The 22,948-nt window shown below is 33.8% G+C and overlaps 1 protein-coding gene across 1 annotated transcript in view; it reads right to left on the bottom strand.

The window, feature by feature from the left end:
* The window catches only part of LOC128995989 (uncharacterized), a 71,189-nt gene extending 48,454 nt beyond the window's left edge, over nucleotides 1-22,735 (bottom strand). The window contains exons 1-7 of the mRNA XM_054421091.1: nucleotides 22,658-22,735; nucleotides 21,647-21,688; nucleotides 20,468-20,491; nucleotides 16,117-16,143; nucleotides 14,027-14,056; nucleotides 6,445-6,477; nucleotides 3,526-3,612 (exon numbers count right to left, since the gene is read on the bottom strand). Coding sequence (XP_054277066.1) covers nucleotides 3,526-3,612; nucleotides 6,445-6,477; nucleotides 14,027-14,056; nucleotides 16,117-16,143; nucleotides 20,468-20,491; nucleotides 21,647-21,688; nucleotides 22,658-22,696 — 282 coding nt within the window. The 5' untranslated portion in view covers nucleotides 22,697-22,735. The remainder of the gene's footprint in view (nucleotides 1-3,525; nucleotides 3,613-6,444; nucleotides 6,478-14,026; nucleotides 14,057-16,116; nucleotides 16,144-20,467; nucleotides 20,492-21,646; nucleotides 21,689-22,657) is intronic.
* Nucleotides 22,736-22,948: the final 213 nt, after the last annotated feature.

Here is a 22,948-nt window from a genome sequence, read left to right as displayed (position 1 = left end):
TTTTTTTTATTATATTACAATATTTTTTATTATGTTAAATATGTTAACTGTGTATAATGATTGTTGGTATGATTCTCTAAGTAATTTTTAAACTCACATTTTCCATTAACAACCTTTAATAATAACGAGTATGCAATTTTTCGATGATGATTTATGACTACGTTTTTAATAAATTTTACAGTATTTCTATGGACAAAAGTGACGGTATGTGTTAATATTTATATGTGTAATTAGTTTTTGTGTATAAACTGTGTATATTATACTTATGATTTTCACACTATTTTTTGGGTTTTTTTGCAGGATTATTGCTACAGTTTAAATATTGTCTTACCAGGAAATTGTTTTGATTAGGCACTTGTAAAACTATTACTATCTCGAATATTATATTTTGTCGGTTTATATTGTAACATATTTCAATTTAATAATCAAAGTTTTTAAATTATTTAGCTATTTACATTTTTGACGTCACTGTACTTTTATTAACTGTAGTGTGGTACTCACGGAGAAAGAGGGTTACTCAAATATGTGGTAAAAAATATAAAGTTACATTGATGTAGAATTTCACTTAAACTATTTACTGTACTGTATAAATTAAAACAAATGCTTGTAGAGAGAATTTATTGTCTAATTATAACCTTATGATTTTACCACTAAACATAAGAGCTAAGTCATAACATTATTTTTGCATTTTTTCCAGCAAGGTGAATAATGATTGTTTTATTTTCAAGATTCAGTTAAACGCCTGCCTATGCTTAGATGAATCCAGTTAACCGAACTGTGATAAATAATGCAAGTATTGCCATTAGACTAAAATATTAAATGCAGAGTCAACATTAAAATAGGACTCAATTTTATGTTATCCGTGTCAGTGATGTCATAACATGTTATTTCTCTTCTATTCAAATATGTCAAAAGACTAATTTTACTTATAATTAAAAGTTATCCTTAAAATAAATTTAAAAATGAAATTTAAAAAATTCCCAAAAGAAACACATCTAAAAAATATTTCTAAACGAATAATGGCTCATTTTCGGTAATTTCATAAATACATTTAGTTAATCATCAACAGAGTTTTGTGTAGGTCTTAGGTTATTTATAACGATCAACGTCATGAAAGATATCATGGTAAGTGACTAGTAGTGTAAATAGATGTACAATGTAATTCCCATCATACATCTCTAACCCAAATTTCATGAAAATCAGACCAAAATTACTAAAGTTATCGCATTCACGGTCCAATCAGAGATGTATACTGGGTGTCCCAAATGTAAGTACAAACAATTCAAGAATGTTGTCAATGGATAAAAAAATCAAATAAAACATAAGCATATTCAAAATGTAGAGTCTACTGTTTGTTCGGATAGGGCCACTTGTAATATTTTAGCACAAGTCATAAACACCGTCCTTCTGCGAAAGGACAGGCACTTCCTCACCAGTTCGTGGAATTGTTGTAACTCTACAGCCTGCACCTCGCCTCGCTCCAATGAGCGGCGGGCCTAATCTAGGGCGAGGGATGTGTCTTTTGTCAAGAGCAGGCAGATCCCTCCACGTATTTCACTTGTCAATTCCATTTATAGTTACAACCGCATTCGTTTCGTTATAGCAATTTATTAATCAGTTTCATTTATACAGTCCACTCTAATGGGATTTTTTAATAATTTCTACATCAATAAGGTCACAGTTAATTTCAAAGTGTAAGTTTTTATTATTACCAAAACATTGGCGCATCACGTATAGGAAATTATACATTATACACCACGTACGAACATTATAATTTAGCATTTATAACTTCCTATTAAACTACATCAAGTTAAAAAGATCTTATAACTAATAGTTAAGATATCAAAATTTTTTTCGCGAAATAAGGCGAAACCTATCAGGAAGTTTGTTCCAGTTCTTAGTTTAGTAAGTCAGCAGATCTCCTAAGGCAAATCTGATGGAAATTAGAAGCAACAACTTAAAACTTAGTGCGCCATATAGGCTAAGGATGAAATATCTACCTCGGATTTGCGTCATTGTATTTCTTTTGACAAGCTCTTCAAAATAAGGGGTCACTCAATAGGGGTTGCTATTTGAAAAAAAAGTCACCCCCACCCCATACCCTGTTAGGGGGGTTAAAAAATATTTTTGATATAAAAAATTACGGAACCGTTGTTAACAGCCAACGTCACTAACAGAATATTTCTATCTATTTCGGTTTAAAAAATACATATTTCTTTCAAGACTTTATTTACACACTGTATATAAATTTGAACGGTTGGTGTTTTTTTGCCCCTAGGGACCTTAAAACGAAAAATAAATCGGTCCCGGGTCCAGGTATTACGATGAGTACTACGGTAATAGCTTATTCTATATGGGAAATTCGCTAAAACACCGCTATTTTGAAACAGGATCATATGTGTAAATGATTATTTTTACTTAAATACATTATGACGTATTAAAACTGTATACCAAGTTTCATAAAGATATCTTAAATAGTTTTCGAGTAATATCTCATTCAAAGCGCGTTCATTCAAATTCAAATAGAATCCCACGGCGCCACTCGAGGAGGAAACGCTTCGCGTCTTCCGCTACAGTGGCGCGGCAATACAGCCGCATCATGAAACAGCGCCTAGCGCAGATGCAGTTGACCGTCTGCATTAGAGTATTATATTGTCTGTGGCCTGAGGCTCTGAGACGCCGTCTCTGGGGTCGAGAGAGTTCTGCGCTTTTAAAAGAAAGCAGTTAGAATAGTAGTTGGTGCTGATTAATTGCTTCATTGTAGACAAAAACATATTTTATTTGTAGCTAAAAACATAATGACGGTTTGTAACATTTATATATTTTTCAGTCTTTGAACAAAATCAAGAAGGAGTGGGGCTCCCTTGAGCTAAGAGGTTATATCCATTCCTACAATACACGTAGGAAAAGTGATCTGAATTTACTATTTGATAAGTTACGTAAGGTTTAAATGTCAAATAATGTTCTTAGTTATAAGTTCCTTAATAAACTTCCTTTTGTAGCTCGGAACCTGCCAGGCCCAAAATCGAGGTAAGGAGTCGAGGGGCTTTTGGCAAACCCTTTGTACAGGGTAAAAGGAGTGTTTGACATAAAATAAGCCTATGTAAGTAGGTTTTTAATTTTTAAACGGAGTGAAGTGTGCTGTTTTTCCCCTCTTTCATTTAATTCTCAGCCTTGAGAGTTCCAGGCAACTGTTTATATTGGTAATAAACCATGCACTTTTTCTTGTTTTAAGTATGACGTTTTCCAGTAATGTATTCATGCAATTTGTGGAAATCAAGTTAATTTATTCTTGATTCTTGACTCGACTGTAAAATATAACTGCGAAACGCCCCCACGTATCTGATAATTGAATTCTTTATTATTTATTTTTTATCAAATTATACGTAAATTAACTTGTGGTAGTTGATTAACTAGAAGGTTAACCCGACATTAAGGTCGTAGAAATGGCATCTAACACTCAACATACATAAAGGAATCCCATAAAGTTTACAAAACCTTTAAAACTATAAACAGATTACTTACCTTGTACTTAGCTTCGTCCCCTGAAATGGAGTAGAAAACAGCAAGTTTTTTGTCTTTGTGGTTTTCAAGCCTGTTTACATAGTCTGACTAAAACACAAACGAAAAATTCTTTCACTATTATATTTATAAACTTATGGAAAATAATGGTTACATTTAAACAAAGAACATAATGAATTTTGAAAGTGGAGTATTTTGTGTGCTCTAAGTGATTATACAGGGTGGAACGAAGTTAGTGTTAAAAATGTGTATGTGTTAAACTTAAGAAAATAAGTTTTACTAACAGAATGGCACCAGTTGAAGGTTCCATACCCTCAAAGGTAGGCAGCAACATACAAAATAAGATTATGTTAAATATTTGTATTTGTTTATATAAATAACCATAAGTGCACTCAAGATTGATTTTATTTCAACGTCCTAGTAATTTTCGGAGTCCTCATTAAACTTCCAATAATAATAGTACAAAATGACTATGGTATTTGTATAATGTAGTAGATGATATAGAAAATATAGGGTCTTCCATAGGAAAAATCAAAGTTTGTGGCCATATTGGAAAAATGGCAGCTAAAATTATTTTTCCAACTTGACCAAAAGGTTTAAGATAAAAAGCCAAGTCAGTAGGCCTAACAATTTAACATTTTTATATCTCTTATAACACTTGAATAAAACAGCTGGCACACTTTTATCAATTACCCTGTATAATAATGTTTTTATTTCCACAAGTGCTTTCGAAAACAATTTTTTCATCTCACAGCCTGAAGATGAAAACATAGTTTTTAGAAAACGCTTGTGGACAAAAAAAAATTATATACTGGCCTTTTGAACCTTAAAATTTAGTATTACATTACATTTTTTGACAATATCTCGAACATAAGTTATCAAAACGCAGGGAAAAATTTATCAGTAACAGAATTTGAACCAAGCAAAAAATATTCATTAAAGGTGAGTGTAAGTACATAGCCACTACGAAAAATATCCTAATAATCTACTTAACAAAATGCAAATCCAAGAAAACCAAATACTGTATATGAAAAAATATTATACGGTTAATCCAGAGAAAATAACATCTCATTAAACCTGTGCTACAAAAGAAAATTCCAAAACTATATGTTGATTTAATTATTTATTTCTTGTTTTACCCCTGCTTCCTAACGGAATGAGAATACGGGAAAAATAAGTTAATGTGAGTCTCTAAATATACTATAAAAATGTTACATGCACACAAATGCTACATTTTATTACACACACGCCTACCTACCATGCAAATTATAAAGGCAAATTCCAATCGTACTTATTGCTTATTTTATGAAAATATATTTTGTATCCTATACTCTTATATGAGAAATGTCTGCTTGTATGTATGTATGCTTGCTTGCTATGAAAATCTTGGAATCACAAAAAATTTCCTTCAATTGTAAATAATTTATTTATGGCCTAAAAACGTGATTGGCAACAGCCACCACCTTAAAATTGGTAAATTGAAACATTGGTATTTTACCACACAACTCATTGGAAAATTTAAAAATTGAACATTGGCTTTATGGGTTGCCTAATAACTATTTTGCTTGAAAAAAATAACAATGAAAACGTAAACAAAATACTTGAAACATGTGTTTATAACAAACCATCAACAGTATGATAGCAAATTACAATATACAGTACAAAGAGAAAAACATCAATTGTTAGTAGTGAGCAAAGATGGAACATACCTGAAAATTTTCCTTTTTTCCAAATATTGTCTCATTATAAATTGAAGGAACAAAAAACACATTTTCACCCTTTTTTATAGATATGGACAAACCATGTTTTGAATTACAAAGGAAAATCTGATAAAAGTTCTTACGTTTGGCCTGCTGTGTTTGACCCATACAATTAGAATTCAACCATTTATCCAAAGATTCCCTATATCATTTAGTAAAAAAAGCCAATCTCAAGTTTTGTAAAAAGTCTCAACTGTACCGATTTTGTTGAAATACACAACAAATTAATATGACGAGTGGACGTGAAGAACCGGTCAGCTGATTAAACAATAGACGACGATACCCATAGTGCACTACGAGGAGTGGGGAGGAAATTAGCCATCCAGGGATCGGTCTTCATCTACCAGTTCGTTCCCCGCCTCCTCCATGATTAGGTGAGCAAAAGTTCGTTTCATGCAAATTAAATTCATTCGCGGTGTTGGTTGGTCAAATTTTATTTTCGTTAAAATCGTTAAGCCTATATCCCGAAGGGATATAATTGCAGTGCGAGTTGAAAATAAAATCAGTTTTGTGAAACAAGTGTTGTAAATTTGCTTTATCGGCCAGCACAAACATTCAGTCATTACATTACATTATTGTTAAAGTTACATGCATTTATTGACTAAACATTGAGAAAACATCAAATTGTAAATTGCTTTATTTTATTGGTTATTCTGCACAATAAATTGAATTGTTATATATTTTCATAGTTTTCAATAACCTGGGTATTTCTTTTTAGCAATACTATTCATTCAAAAGGAGTTTGGTATATTATAGTAAACAACAGGCCACTACAAAAGATTCACATTGAAGTGCAACACTAACGTTAGTGTAGTAGTGAGCAAAGTAAATTCAGTGTACGTTTAAGATTTGTTTTCAGCTTGTAAGAACTTCAAACAGTATCAGGGACGTCCCCTAAGGATCTCTGGGAATAATTTTATTATATAGGGCCCACTCAATTTTTATTTAACATCAATCTTCCACTGCCAAAGCTCTGTTGATTAAATATTGTTCACACAGTTCTACCAAGCTAGGGGCAATCAAGATTTGTGAAGAATTGATTATTGAGAGTATTGAAAAGAGAGTAATATATATTTCAATACATATTTAAATATATGAGTCAGAAGACAACTAACAAAGCCCTGTTTGGATTTACAATATTTTTTGAGAATTTAATACTCACATCTGATGTCACTTTTTTCCCCACCACTTCAATCTGAAAAATATAAGTAGAAAAAATTAATAGAATTGATAATTGATGTCTATCAATCTTTTCAGACACAAGAGGTAGTACAATACAAACATTTGATGACAATTTGGAAACATGTTCCTCGAAATGTATATATTTACTAGATGTTCTGCCCGTGCTTTGCAACAGGGCAAGAATGCTTAAGAGAATAATGTTGGCCTCGAAATCTACTGTAAATACAGTTACACACTTTTACCATGCGAATTATACAGGCAAATCTCAATCGTACTTATTGAATTTAGCGAATTTCCCTACAGGGAAGTAGCTATTACCGTAGGTCTCATGGTAAGACTTAGGCCCGGGACCGATTTACTTTTTCATTTTGATGTCCCCAGAGGCCAAAAACACCATTCGTTAAAATTTTTATATATGTATATATATGTATATATATATATAGATATATAGATATATATATAGATTTATATATATATATGTGTGTCCGTGAACACGATAACTTGAGTAATTTTTATCCGATTTTGATGAAATTTGGTTTGAATGTATTGAATATATTGTTTGAATGAATATATTTGCCAAGTTTGATCAAAAGATATCCATAAACAAGCAAACTACAACATTTTACAATATTCTCCATAAGAATAACATGGGAATTCCCATCCCGCCTTGGCGGGATAAACTTGAATGAGTTCGCGATCCAGCATGATCGGGCCATGGGAACAGGGTTTTATGGGGGGTTTTATGGGGTAAAAATTGGGTTTTCTCACTTTTGACCCTCAAAACACAAAATTTCCCAATTTTTCTCTAAACCTCCTTAAAGATCTTAAAAAAACAAACAATTCAGTAATTAATTTTTTTTTTAATTACCACTGCGTCGCCGATGACCAGATGATCTGGATAGGCTGTGTCAATTCATGTCTAGGCTATCTTGGATTGCGGATGGCTCCTCTCCAAGGTTCCCTCATAAATTCGTCTGTGTCAAATAGGGGGTCCACCAGGAGTCTCTTACCAATCTTTTAAACAGGGCATTGTTCGCCTGCTTTACTTCAATTGGGAGTCTATTGAAAAGTCTCACTGCCATAACTGGGAAGCTGTTCAGTGACTTAGCCAGTCTGCATCTTGGCACATCCAGATCGATAGCTCCTCTAGTGTTGTGCTGATGTACTGCACCACGCTGTATAAAGTCACCAATGTTCTCCTTAACGTAGCAGACGGAGTCAAGTACATATTGACTAAAGATGGTAAGAATGTTAAGAGAGGAGAACAGAGGCTTACTGTGGTCTCGACGGCCAGATGAAGTCAAAAGCCTCACTGCTTTCTTCTGGAGCCGCAGAATCTTCTGACTCTTTGGACAGTGTCCCCATAATAACAACCCATATGAGATATGACTGTGGAACAGGGCGAAATAGGCCGATACCAAAAAATCCACTGGCACTGATTTTTTCAATTTCCTTAGCAAAAAGAGGACTCTAGAAAGCCTATGGCAGACCTGAGTTGCGTGTTCACCCCACGACATCTTCGGATCAATCCAGAAGCCAAGGAGCTTCAAGGGGTTCCCAGCATCAGTCGTCTTCAGAGTGCAAATGAGTCGCTGAGTCTTATCATCGTTGAGCTGCAACTTGTTGCTCACAAACCAATTCTTGGCCTCGTCAAGTAATCTGTCTGAGTCCAGACGTATTTGATCTATGTCCTTTCCCCTTGCCAGCAGGGTAGTGTCATCCGCATATAAAAGTGAGCGGCCCTGAAGATCTAAATCGTTGACAAGAATGACGAAGAGAAGGGGACCAAGCACAGACCCTTGAGGAACCCCATGTCGCAAACTAAGCTCTTCTGATCGAGCACCCTCAACTTCCACTACCTGCTTCCTGTTTCTCAGATACGATTGCAAGGTGTTAAGAGCAATCCCCGTTATTCCATAATGTTTGAGTTTACTAACAAGTATCTCGTGAGAAACGCAGTCGAAGGCTTTGCTTAGATCACACAACACCAGTCCCAGAGAGTCGCCAGCCTCAAAGGCCTCCATAACCTGACCAACTAATGATCGCACAGCCGATACAGTTGATCGCCCCTTGCGGAAACCATGTTGGGCACTTAGTATTATATCGTTCCCTTCAAAGTGAGTCACCAGTTGTTCGTTGAGAATTGACTCTATGATTTTACCAAAGGCTGGAACCAAGGCTACAGGCCTGTAGTTGGTCGAAAGTTGGGGGTCACCTTTCTTAAAAATTGGCACTGCCCTAGATATCTTTAACTCGTCCGGGAATACTCCCTTACTTAAGCATGAATTTATGAGCCAGGCCAAAGGAAAAGAGATCACATCAATGACTGACTTGAGTAGGTGGCAGGACACACCATAAACATCAGGACTATGAGAGTTTTTGTAGCCCTTAACTATTTGGCAGATTTTTTCCGGAGTAACCAGCCTCCAGGTTGACATAGTAGGTATTTGTCTCGACCGATTTCCAGCTCTTAATAAGGATGAGCTATCAAGAGTTTGAGAAGTGAGGTTAATATTGTCAACAATCTCATTAATGTTCTGAATAAAGAATTTGTTAAACTCATCAGGGCTAGCATTAGACTTAGGCTTAGCAGAATTTCTATGTTGGTTAATTAGTGCCCAGGCAGCCTTCTGGGGGTTTTGAGCCATCTCAATAGACCTTGCATTGAAATTTCTTTTAGCTTTGTCAACCATGTTACGGTAATATCGATTTATTCTTAAATATATTGTTTTCCAATGAGCAAACTCCTCATTAGATGATGCTGAATTCATCAAGTCCCTGTACAGAACCACATACATTTTAATCCTATGCAGGTCATCTGTATACCATGCTTTATGAGACGCAATCCTCCTAGGCTTAGCTTTGTTTTCTACACTTTTGGTGTAATTTACACTGGGGAAAATTTCATTAAAAATTCTATCAAATATTTCAAGAAATGCAGAGAATGCTTCATGAGGCTGTAGGAATTCACAATACTGTACAAAGTTAACCCAATCAGTTAGCTCAAGAGCTGTCCTAAATCTATGGAAATCTATATCTTTTACCTTTCTATGACTAAAGATATAATTTCTATGCCAAGAAACTGGATTTGGACTCACCGAGGTTGGACCGGAGTTTACCCTAGAGACAACGGCATCGTGGTCCGCTACCATGGCATCCACTACCTCAATGCTGTAGTCCCACACGTTCAGACTGGTAGCCATGGTGTCCAGGCAGGCAGTCCCCCTAGTTGGCAGACGGTTCCCAATAAAAAGTCCGCAGCTCAACAGCAGATCAGTGAAGACACGCTCTTCCTCTGATTGTTCTTCCAGGTGGATGTTAAGGTCACCACACAGTATAGTTTTGTAGTCAGTTTGACAGATACACAAGACAGTTCTCAAGAGACTCAAAAAAAACTTCCAAGTTCCCATCAGGGGAACGGTAAACTGATAAAATAGTTAGGGATAACTCGGGAATACTGATGCCGCACACCTCTAGGCATAGTTCTACACAGAATCTATTCAAATCTATAGTTTTAATGGATTTAGTCAGATGTTCCGAAACGTAAATTGCACTACCTCCATGTCCTACGTTACTTCTGCAAAAAATTGAAGCAAGCGTCATATATTCTAGCTTTGAGTAAAATAAACTCTCGTCAATGTTCAGCCAATGCTCATAGATACAAAAAATGTCAGGCCTAACTTTGTTAATAAATAGAGATAGCACATTTAACTTAGTCCTAATACACTGTACATTTAAACCCACTACTTTTAAAATATTGTCCTCAGTGGTGGGAGGTGACAAACAAGTTCTTGAGTTTAGGCCTAGTTCTATGTTTCCGGGTTTTGACCCACCCTCCAAAATAAAAAACGCTTGAGGGTTATATTCTTCGGCCACATAGCACTGTCCATTACTTTGGCCATATAGGCAAAATCACAGCCCAATTTGAAACTATCGTTGGTCCCTTTAGTGGTCAATTTTTCTATCACAAACTCAACACCAGGGAAGACTTTGTCAACGAAACTACGGACGTCCTCCTCAGTTGTTCCTTTAACCAGTTTTCCGAGATGAAACCATGCCTTTTTAGCTCCCCTTAGACCGTTGTCCTCAGATGAACCCACCAGTATTTGATTCTTGTGTGCAGACGATGTTTTCTTAATGAAGTTCTTCCTTTTGACCGCTGCATCTACGCTATTCTTCACAGCAGACGCATAACTTGGTTTCTTCATAGCACCGTTCTCTGCATTTCGTACATTTGATGCAAGTCCTTGATCTTGATTTTGATTATGGACGGACGAGTTTCGTTTCCTCCTATTTCTATTTCCAACTCGTTTCCAGTTGATATCATTGCCATCATGATTACGTCCTCTACCCTGTTGATTTGACAAACCTTTTTCTTCTAAAGTCATGTTTTCTTCTTCTTCTTCCGAACTAATATCTTCGTCAGTTTGATGATGTAAGGTTTTATTGGATTCTTCTTCACTTTTTTCAGTGACGTCATTCGAATTCAAAGTTTCCGGTCGTCTGCCAACCTCGTTACTAATTAACCTCACTTTTTCAAATTTTAAGCTATCAAGTCTCTTAACTATATTAATATTGTCTTCAGTTAATTTTCTAACATATCAAAGTGTTATTGTACGGTTATTGGTTACGGAGAAGACTAAAAAATTTGTAAATTTAAAATTCCCATGTTATTCTTATGGAGAATATTGTAAAATGTTGTAGTTTGCTTGTTTATGGATATCTTTTGATCAAACTTGGCAAATATATTCATTTTCTACTAAGCAATAATTATTTTACTTAAAACACACTTTATTAGTTTCCTTGTAGCAGCAAACCTAGGTACTCGTTAAACCTAATGTTATTTTAATAGATCGATTTAAAATCAATTCAGCTAAATGGAAATTCGCTTAGACGGCAGGTTTGCTGCGGCGGGGGTATTTTTAATGAAAATCTCTTGTGTATTTTGCATTAAACTGTATGGCAGAATCAAAAGATTATCTCAGGGAAAAGTAACCAAACTATAAATTAAAACACATGTAACATCTGATGCATCTTCAATGCCATTTTACTTGTAAACATTTGTTAGTAAACATATCCAACGAATTTTTTTTAAATCCCTGATATGGGTACTTTTAAGATGGTCCCAGGGCTAAGCCCCGAAAATCATCACGAAATAATTGATTGTGTATAAACCTACTCTATGAAATTCTACTTGTATGACGTATGTACGACGTTTCGTGGCCATCGGTCCAGCGGTGTCTTAGTTTATCACTGCCAAATATACAAATATACAAACCAACATCCTCTTTTATAATTATAGATTTGTATAATGCTTTTGATTTCTTACGAGAATTAGTTATTCTTATGAAATTAACTGCAAGTAATAAATAAATACAAATTCTTTATTAGCAAGCGTTTCTCTGATACATATCAGTTCTTCAGAACAACTATTGAGATTGAGCTACATAAAACTAAGCATTGATATATTTTAATTACAGAATGCAACAGTTTTTAGTCTCTTGGGTATTAAATTGTACAATATAGGTCTGAAATAAGATAAACGTTTCTTTCCCAATTCCAAGGAGACTTTTGGCAAGTGAAGCCTCCCACCAAGACGTGTCCTACGTTGGATAGCCTCATGCCGGACAGAAAGCCTCTCGCAAAGATAGCTGGGCTCACGGAGAGTCAGTACCCTGTGAGTCATGCAGCACGTCAAAAACATGAACATGGGCTCCATGGGCAGCAGACTGGCTGCGTCACGGAAGGCGAATACATGATCATTTCATTAAGCAGAAAACATGTCCTATTCTTTAATCATTCTTTAGGAGAATAGGACTGCTAAGTTTTGAATCCACTCAATCCTGCATATGTCCTGGGAAACAGTAGTAAACTACGGAAAATACAGTGTCTGCATTAATTTAAGCTTTGCAGCCTCAGGCAGCCCAACTCTGAACCTGTACAGACCTCTCAGTCTTCCTATTGTATGTTGAGATTTTAATGTGTGGTATTATCTGAAAAAACATAAATATCCGTCAATATTGACGCCCAGAGTATTGGCTTTGACCCACACCACCAGACTCCTGCCATCAAGATTGATACTCAATACATTATTTATCAGGATATGTACTATGTTCATGCAGTATGCAGCACCGTGCATTTGTCTGGGTTAAGCCCATTAGAATGAAACCATTTGAAGATATTCTCCAGATCAGTGTTGATAATGTTGATGGCCTCCTTCATGGAAGCAGGCTCATATGACAAGTGCAACTGGGAATCATTTGCATACAAGTGTGCAGTACAATGTTTTACACCGCTGTGTAAAAGTACAGGCACAAAACAACTACCTTGAGGAACACCCACCAAATTAACGAGTAGTTCAGATGTCTCACTTCCCAATCTGGTAACCTGCAGTCGTCGATAAGGTAAGAACAATTGCTAAAACCCATATTTTCAATTTTTGCAATCAGCATACTATGGCCCATAGAACAAGTGAGCTATGTTTCCCTTTGTCCTTGGCATCAATCATGTCACAGAATAAATTGGTCAAAGCCGTACATGTGCTATGATTTAAAAAAAGATATTTTTTGTCTAATTGAATATTGTTTCTGAAACCAAATGCGGATGTGTTTGCTATTTTATATATCAGATTTAAAGATCAAATTTTTCTCTTCACTGCCAGCTAGTTATTCATCAATTGAGATATCTGGCCAATCACTATTCTCTCTAATATTTTAGATACTCTGGGAACAATTGATATTGGTCTAAGATCTTGTACCTTAGTTGGTGCATTAATTTTTGGAAATCGGCTTACAACACTTTGATTTTATACATTTGGGAATACTCCACTGATGAGTGACTCATTTACAAGATGTGCGATTGCTGCTATTGTAAAAGGAATCACAGCTTTTAACATTTCTATATATATACTCACTGCCCACAGCATTACTTTATTAGCATGACTTTATTCATTACTAGTCTTACAGATGCTTCGGTGGCAGCACTAAATCTGAATTCATTTCTTGTTTCATCTTGTTTATTAGTCATATTTAAATTTTCATTGATTCTTTTTAACTTTTATTCTGGGCCCCATTTTTTGTAAAATATTTATTAATACCATTATATTTGAAACAATATTTTTCATAATAACTTTTACATAAACATCGCAACTCTTTATACATTTCCAGAAATATTTGCTGTTGTTTGTTGTCGATAGTTTAAATTTAATCCGTTTCTAGTCTCATGTTACTGTTCTCATGCAAGAATCACTTCTTGATTTGCAATATCTATTTCTTAATTTATTTTACGAACGAACGTTTTTTAAACTAGCAAACACTACTCGTTTTTTTTTTACTTTTTAGAATTGAAAATATCTACTTTACAGCATTGTTTACTTACTTTTACGCATTGCAGTTTTACTTAAAGGACTGTAATGGACCAATGAGTTTAAGGATTAAGAAAAATTAAATTGTATAAAAGGACGAGGGTTTATGGCATGTGTTTGCCATAAACCCTCTGCCATATTTCTCGGGGTAGTTTAACATCAAGCATTTAATTAAAGTATGCGATAATATTAGACTTACCTCCCAAGATAATATTTTAGTTGTGCATGTCTGAAAAAATTTTATAACATATTAGTGATTAATTTTCCAACACATGTAACATTGAAAGAATAACAGTAATAAAAAATACATACACTAATATCCATACGTTTTAATGAAACACATTTGGATTTTAGTATGAGTATATTTTTTAAAGGCATTCTTTTTAGGTGTACAGGTAAAGTTTATAATAGGGGCCTAAGTGTTTGACTTAAGGTTTTCTCAAAAGTTCCTGATCATTTTTAGCTTTATATATAGATTATACTACTTCAGTCAAACAATTCCCGAAATGAATTTCTGTATACACTTAGCGCAATCGATAGCGAGAAATTCGACTTGCAGTCGCTGGTACGACTCCTGGGGAGGGTATTTCTGTAGTGCCTAGCTCACGAGCCATAGTCTAGCGTTGAAAAGCGCTTTTCTTGTACTGTACCTGTAAGTCTACATTGTCGGTTTCCTGCATTGAAAAACGACAATTAATGAACAATATGTGAATATTAAGTTCTGTGTTTTACTTAAAAACCACCTAGTGAGACTATTGGGTTGTTAATTAAAGCTTATTGTTGAAGAGGCGATGAAGAAAAATCAAGTTTATGAGTAGCACAAACTGTTTCGTGAAGGCCGTAAAGGCATTGACGATGACCCTCGTAGTGGACGTCCTTCAACGGCAGTCAATGACGTAAACATTAGGCGAGTACGACAAGTTGTGCTTGAAAATCGGAAATTAACAACCGATGAACTTGTACTCGATTAATGTTCATGTCATTGACTGATGTTGAAGGACGTCCACTACGAGGGTCATCGTCGATGCTTTCCCGGCCTTCACGAAACAGTTTGTGCTACTCATAAACTTAACTTTTCTTCATCGCCTCTTCAACAATAAGCTTGAATTAACAACTCAACAGTCTCACTAGGTGTTTTTTTAAAAGTAAAACACAGACCTTATTGTTCGCAAACTGTTCAATGTAGACGTGCAGGTACAGTACACGAAAAACACTCTCCAATGCTAGACTACGGCTCGTCAGCTATACCCCTACTACCGAAATGCCCTCCCCAGGAGTCTTATAAACTATTTTAATGCGAATTCCCCGCTGGCAATCACGCTAAATCTCTAAATAAATTCATTCCGGGAACCTTTTGACTATTACATAAAATAAAAATAATATAGTGGGTGTATTAAAAAAAAACTACGGTTAAGTCATATATTCTATGTTATTAATACGCTACATAAAACTTTGTAACAAAAAGGTTTTTTTGTGTTAAGATTTTACCCCACACATTATATACCAAAATGTTCGGCTAGGTGTGCAGATTTGCAAACTGACCTTACATTTTTGAAAAAATCCCTTGGGCTCTGCCCTAGTGGCTTTTAATGTTTCCATGTTATCCCTATGAAGAACATATTTGTTTACATAATGATTAGCTGGATAGTTTAATTGCTGTTAATTTTTAGTTGCAATTTAATGAAACTTGTGCAAAAAAAATTACTGGGTTGGTTGAAATGAAATATTTACTATTTGAATTTGGGTTGTTGTAAATATTACAATGGAAAAATCGTGATTGCCTAGACAATTTGATATACTAAAAAGAAAACTGAATTAACACTGTGCTGCATTTCTTGAGCAATCATTGAAAGAGCCGATTTACAAATTATGGAATCATAGGAAAGTCATAGAACACCACCAAGTAGAAGAAATAGAAATAATGTTTTTTTTTTTATTTATAATCGTTATTGTGGACAACCTAATGCGGCCATGAGTGGGAAACATTTGTAGTAAACACTAAAAAACAAGATCAGCTTTTGAAAAATGATAAGATATTTACAAGAAATAATGTTTATTATATCGATCTGTTATGTAAATCGTGATTATTTCCATAGCCTTTGAGTCCACTCTTTAAAAGTCATCAGACATTTTTATTGTTATTCGTTTTAAAATGACTCCCGTAATACATCGCGATTGCTCGAATTCGAGCAACAGGTACACTAGTGGTTTATTAATTGGGCGTGGTAGAAAGTTGGGCAAGTAAATAAGTAGTAATGAAGACTAAACAAATCTAAATACTGTACTCACCTCAGGTTTAGCACGATCAGTGCATGTCTGGAAAAGTTGTTATACCATATTAAAGATTATTTATAAAACACATACGACATTGGAAGAATAATAGTAATACTATAACAAAAATGAACAGTTATATCTCTACACACTTGCGCAACTCTACCTGTGTCACATGTTCACTTGTTTATCATTACTGTAATGTCAAGTGTGGAAACAAACCAAAAATACAATATGGAACATTTAACAATTTGTCTGATAATTTATACTAAGAGAAAATGTCATGTGCTGAGCATATTACAATTGAATTGCCCCATACAATGTTGCCTCAAAATTATGCATATCAACTGGGGTCGATTACCCTAAATTTGCGCAACTACGAGAAATTTTTGTAGGCATTTAAAACAAAATTGTAAAATGACATAACTGGGAAATTACCAGCAACGTGTTAATTGTACCAATTTAAAGTTGTGATTATAAACTTGTACATTAAAGCAAAACGTTTGTGCACATTAGTTCTCTGAAATTTGAAAACATGTAGACCTATTATAGATCTCGTTGTTTTGAAAAATCTGTACGTTAAGGAATATAAATGTTATAAAGAAAATCTACTAAAATAATGTACAACATTAAAACATTGATATTTTCCTCTGATTACATAACAATCTAGAAAAACAACATTCTAATTGGTTAACATTCATAAATCTGGAGATGAATCTAGGTTTATTGTAGATGGTACAATTGAATTTAAAATGTTAGCATTGGCTGCTAAAAATTAGAATGATTTAGAAATTATTGTTAAATTTCTACAAAACTGAAACCCAAAATTAAAAGTATTGCTTTAACATTCATTCCTTTACTCGCAAAATTACCTTAGTTTCAATAAGAGATCAAATTAATGAGAATTAACAAAACCCCCGTACGTTTTAATGTAAAGTAATCTTATACTGTATATTAAAACGTCAAGAATATTAAAATCATCTTAATTATTTAAATATCTGGAGATCTCAGTAAGCCTATTATGTTTTCCTGATTACAAAATTATTACGCCACATGGGGATGGAGCACTTGTGGAGGGGGGGTTAGATCACATGACGTTATGACACCCCACTCAGACAAGGGCATTGGCGCACTTCGGAATGAACGTAATAGTCTCATGTTAAATGGCTATGTTAACGAAACTCATTTGTATTTTAGCAAAATGATACTATTAAAACTCACTCTTTTAGAAGCATATACCTTTGGCTATTGAAACGGTATCCAATAGTCAATGCTTATACTATGATTATCGTTACAGGGTAATTTAATACGCAACTGTTTATTGTTTTATATAATTCTGAATAGATTGTTATCTCACAAGTAAAAAACCATATTTATTGTCACAAAAAAGAGTGTATCATTAAATTAATTGAATTAAATTAATGTATTATTAAATTATAAACTCTTTATAATAACAATATCAGTTTTAAATTTTCAACAGATTATACTTGTATTAATAAACTTGTATGTCACCATAAACCATCTATTCTATATATAATTCAGTTTTAAAAATCTTTGTACAACTAAATCTAGAGTTCTACTGGACCGATTTTATTAATTAATGGGTTGTTGGAAAGCTTAAGTCGTGTAGATTTGCAAATAATTATGAAAGTTTGTTTTTGTTATGATTTATGGTGATAAATTAAAGAAAACGTGTTTCCATAAGAAATACATTGAAAACTGTGTTTTTCACACTTTTTATTTGGGCGCTACTTTTAGCTGCCATTTTTTAATATTTCCAAGAAGTGCATGGTATCAATTTGTAGGGAATTTTATTCTCTTTCATAATATCACCACTTTGGTCGATTTCTTCACCATTTAAAAGTTATTTGCAAAAAAGCTATGCAACCTCCGAATTTATAGTAATGAGAAAATATTGAGTTTGGGATATTTTTGTTAAACTTTGTACAACTAAATCTAGACTTCTACTGGACTGATTTTGTTAATTAATGGGTCATTAGAAAGCCTAACCCATGTAGATTTGCAAATAATTATAAAATTTTGATTTGATTAAATATTTGTGGTGAAAAATAAAAAATAACAAAATACATTAAAAACTGGGGTTTTCAAGTTTCTGTTTTCAAGATTCTTTTTGTAGCCAGCTTTTGGCTGCCCTTATTAAGTATTTTCAAGAGTTGCATAGTAGTTATTTGTAGTAAATTTTATTCTCTTTCATAATATCACATTTACTTTGGTCGATTTACCCTCCATTTAAAAGATATTGGCAATAATCTAAGTGATCTCCAAATTTATTGTGGTGAGAAAATACTGAATTAGATATATTTTTGATATTTGTAGGCTATATTTGTAGGGTTTTAGGATACCTTTATTGAGTATAATCAAGAAATTCATAATAGTAATGTGTAGGAAATTTTATTCTCTTTCAAAATATTACCTTCCACTTTGGTCGATTTCCTCACCGTTTCAAAGTTATTTTAAAAACGTTAGCAACCTCCAGGTTTATAGTAGTGAGAAAATACTGAATTAAAGATTTTATCGTTAAACTTTGTACAATTAAATCTACAGTTCTACTGAACCGATTTTATTAATTAATAGGTCATTGGATAGCCTAATTTGTAAAGATTTGTAAATAATTATGAAAGTATTGTTGAGGTTGCAAGCAAGATCGTTTGGCTATAAATCGATGATAAATAAGTCAATTTTTTGAACAATTTGTGTTGGTCGTGATTTAGCTGCGTGTTTTAATGAAATGGAAGCTGGTATTTCAATTAAGGTTCTTAGGTCAAATCAAATAGAATAACGCAATTAGAATTAAGTAAATGTATCTAAAACTAAATTCCATATCCAAGATATAATCAAATTTATATTTTCTGATTGAGCGATACAGTATCTTGAACTTAACTGATTAAAACTATCAATATCTCAAGTGAAAGCCTTTGAAGTATTTTAAGACCAAGACATATAAAATAATTTAAATAAAAATAGAGTTACGTATCATTGATTGCAGATATGTACTAAAACAATTGTATTTATTGTTGATTCGTGATTCAGCAGTGTGCTTTATTTAGGTAGTCCGATCTTAATAATCAATAGCTCAAATTAAAGCTGGTATTTCATTTAAGGTTTTTAGACCAAAATGTATAATGTAATTAGAACTGCTAGAATACATTTTTAATTGAAGAGAAACAAAATTCTTTCGTCGAATAATACATTAGATAAATTAATGATGATGCTTGATGACAAATATGTGCTTGCATAGCTTTATTTTAAGACAAAAATTATGAAAATCGGGCAGGTAGAAGAGCCCTCCTGTAAACCATCGCCCGCCTGCGAAACATCGAACTCGAAAAAAACAAATTTAACTCCCATAAGAAATGTACAGGGAGGCAGTTTGTGCATAACTCGAAATATACGTCAAAATGAATGCCGATGCTTGATGGCAAATCTGCGGCACGGCACGTCCATACCAGTTTAAGGCCAAAATTATGAAAATCGGTCGGGTAGAAGAGCTAACCCGACTCGGAAAAGAAAAACCAATTATTTTTATAGATGGCAATAATTTGGTTTACCAGTATGCATAATCTAATCATACGAAACATGTGTTAATGATTCAACAGTTTATTGTTATATTGTTTCTAATTAATTTTTCTTTGATTAAATGTTGTTGTTCAAAGGTTTATTGCGGACATTTTCCATCACGAATGTAAAAAAACAATACACAACGTTTCGGGATCTGGAATCTGATCCCGTCTTCAGGTGAAAAAAACTTAACTAACACATTACAACTAACAATACACAAACGCCCAACCTAAGTTGGAATACACTACCGAGGGTAGTAGTCAAAAAATATGCACTGTATAGCAGTCAAGTCATGATACAACATGCAATTAATAACAAAACACAAAACACTATAATCTATAAAAGGTTTACGTACAAAAAACTCACACAATGGAACACTAACAACACCGTACGCTATGACTCCACCAATGAGACTGATTGTAAATGTTGTTGTTAACAATTAGCATTTATGTTTAAAGTGTGTTCCTTATGTTAAATGTGTGATTCTAATGTTATGTGCTAAAACTGTACCATTAATATTAGTGAGTAAAGTGGTGTATGGATTTCATAACCATTATTTTACTAGAGACCGTTATATTTAACCACAACGGGCACTGTTGTTAGTTTTAAATCAATCAAAACTAAAACTCGGTTGATGCTATAAAATTAAAAAAAGAATTCCATAAAACCGTATTACTACTTTAAACTTGTAAATATTTGTCACGGTTCCATTTTAGGGTGCACCATTTCCAAATTAATGCCTTAACATGACTCTATACTTTTATTAAACTTACAGGTTTTGGCAACTTACTTCTAATTCAAAGTCAACAGTTTCCTGCAAACAAGAATAAACATATTAGATATTTCGTTAAATTTATGTCTACTAGTCTAAAATATCTAAAATATAAAATACATTGCCACAGCAAACCTGCAGACTAAGCGAATTTCCATTTGCCTGATTTGATTTTCAATTAAATCTATTTCAATAACATTAGGTTTAACGAGTCCCTAGGTTTGCTGCTACAGGGAGGGTAATAAAGTGCGTTTTTCAGTAAAAGATACTATGGAGTGTTGCCTAATAACCAGATTTGATCAAAATTGGACCACAGGTGTATATTCTGTAGCTCTATACACATATAAACATACAGACAAACAAACAAACACACACACACACACACACACACACACACACACACACACACACACACACATGCATAACTTCGAAAACCATTTTTTGGGGTTCAGGGGGGAACATAAATATATAACAGTTTATATTCATTTGAACCGTAGTCGATTTTGGCCTCTGGGGACTTAAATACGAAAAAGTATATCGGTCCCGGGTCTAGGTCTAGGCATAGATTAACGGAGTAGGTGGTCGCTGCAGCGCAGGCCCACTGCCACTCTATCTCACTCTCTGGGAAATGGGGATTGCCGGGATCCCCGTGCTGCACGACGTGGCAACACGGCGAGCTTCAAACCCATTCAACGCTATAAAAGCGACTCTGGTCTGGGTCACGAGACCAACGGTGGTAGATTTTTCCTATGTGGGAGCATTAGCAAAAACCCCGAATGCTTGTAATAGCTTCGTTTACGTATTAATTTCCCTATAACCTAATCAAGATATCTCTAAAAAAGAACTCAACATCATAAATCGCCATATGTAATGGATATAAAAATTCAATATTTGATAAGCTAGAAACAAACATAAAAATAAAAATTACTCAAGGGCGTCAACACTGAGCTAGAAATAGGTATGATTTGAATACAAACTGTACTGAGCAACATCCTGAAATATAATATTTTAAAAAACAATATGAACACTTAATTCAAAACTTCCTAAAAGAAATATTATAAAACTTTCAGATTTAAAATATTCTTCTGTTACGAACACACTTTACTATCAACTTAACTGATACGGGCTCTGTTTATATTTAATATATTTACACACAAAAATAGTTGAACAAAACTTAATATAAAACCAGATCCTCACCTTTGCACCTGGTTCTGCACCTGTCTCCCATACTAGACATGTCTGGAAAAATATTCGTTTTAGGTCTAGTAAAATTTACTTGTCAAGTGAAAAACTAGTTTGCAGTTTTAGCCAATGGCAACTAAGGGGCAACAGTTAATATAGTGTATCTTGTTTAAGTTACAGAGAGCTAAAATAACGAAATTGAATTAAAATCACACTTTCAACTATTTATAAACAATAAATTTAAAAATGTCAAAGACTTGCAAAAAATACTACCGAATATAATGTACCGTAATATTTTTTTATATGCTTACGTCTCTATGCTTTAAAAAGTTAAGAAATATGCTTATTAATTCGTACCATATAATTAGATAACATAGTATATATTTTATAGTATTTTATAGTATTTTAAGTTTTATTCCAGTTTCTGTCTGTTTCATTGTCGTAGTGTCGGTGTCGTACAAGAAGCCAATTTACAAGTCCTAATTAAAAAAAAACTACAATGGAGTGCCGATCAATACTAAACCAATTTTCATTGTTACTGAAATATCTTTGTTTATCTCTTTACTCAACATTTGGACTCAGAATAGCTTATTCATCCTATGAATATTTTCTGAGGTACCGTATATGTTATTAAACCCCCCCCCCCCGTTTGTTGTTTGAATATACAGGCAAAATGTGTATTGATTAGGATACGAGAGTTCGTGAACCACCAACACCACAAACCTATACCAAGAAGAGAAGTAAAAATATGTATATTAAGAAGGTTTTCACATGGCAGACAAAAGCAATGAGAACAAAGAGTAAAAACAACCACTGGATCTTGAAGTTACAGTTTGTCTTGATACGTGAATACTTGGTACTTATTCTATTTTACAAAGCATATCTTAGTTTTATTTTGTAACAAATAATTTAACTCGATTTTTGAGATACATTCGATTTTGTAATAAAATTATTAATGGAAATATAATCATTGGAGTCTGTTAAGATAAATCGAGCAAACTAAAGCATAAGAATGGCTAAACTTACCAGCACGGACATCTCAAAAATAAAAAGGAAGATCTTCATGTTGAAAGCAATGGAGCTGGACTGAATCGTACGCGAATTTATACCATGTAGCATTGGCAGTTTTAGATTTATTACATCCATTAATTACAAGTTAATAATAGACGAGTTAATGAGCGCGGTAATATGTTGGAATGTGTGCTTGCGAAAAAGTATGGCGTTGGCACCAATACCCATATCAGACTTGGCTTAACATGAGTGGAATGAAACCTTTTTGGACGAAAAAACGAATAACTTAGTATATTGAAGTGTTTT

This window comes from Macrosteles quadrilineatus, unplaced genomic scaffold (genome assembly GCF_028750875.1).
Source record: "Macrosteles quadrilineatus isolate MER2022 unplaced genomic scaffold, UCM_ALF_1.0 Scaffold_5__1_contigs__length_97177068, whole genome shotgun sequence".
In the NCBI taxonomy this organism is placed as follows: domain Eukaryota; kingdom Metazoa; phylum Arthropoda; class Insecta; order Hemiptera; family Cicadellidae; genus Macrosteles; species Macrosteles quadrilineatus.
Note: the sequence above shows the minus strand (reverse complement) of the source record. Positions and strands in the feature narration are given on the sequence as shown.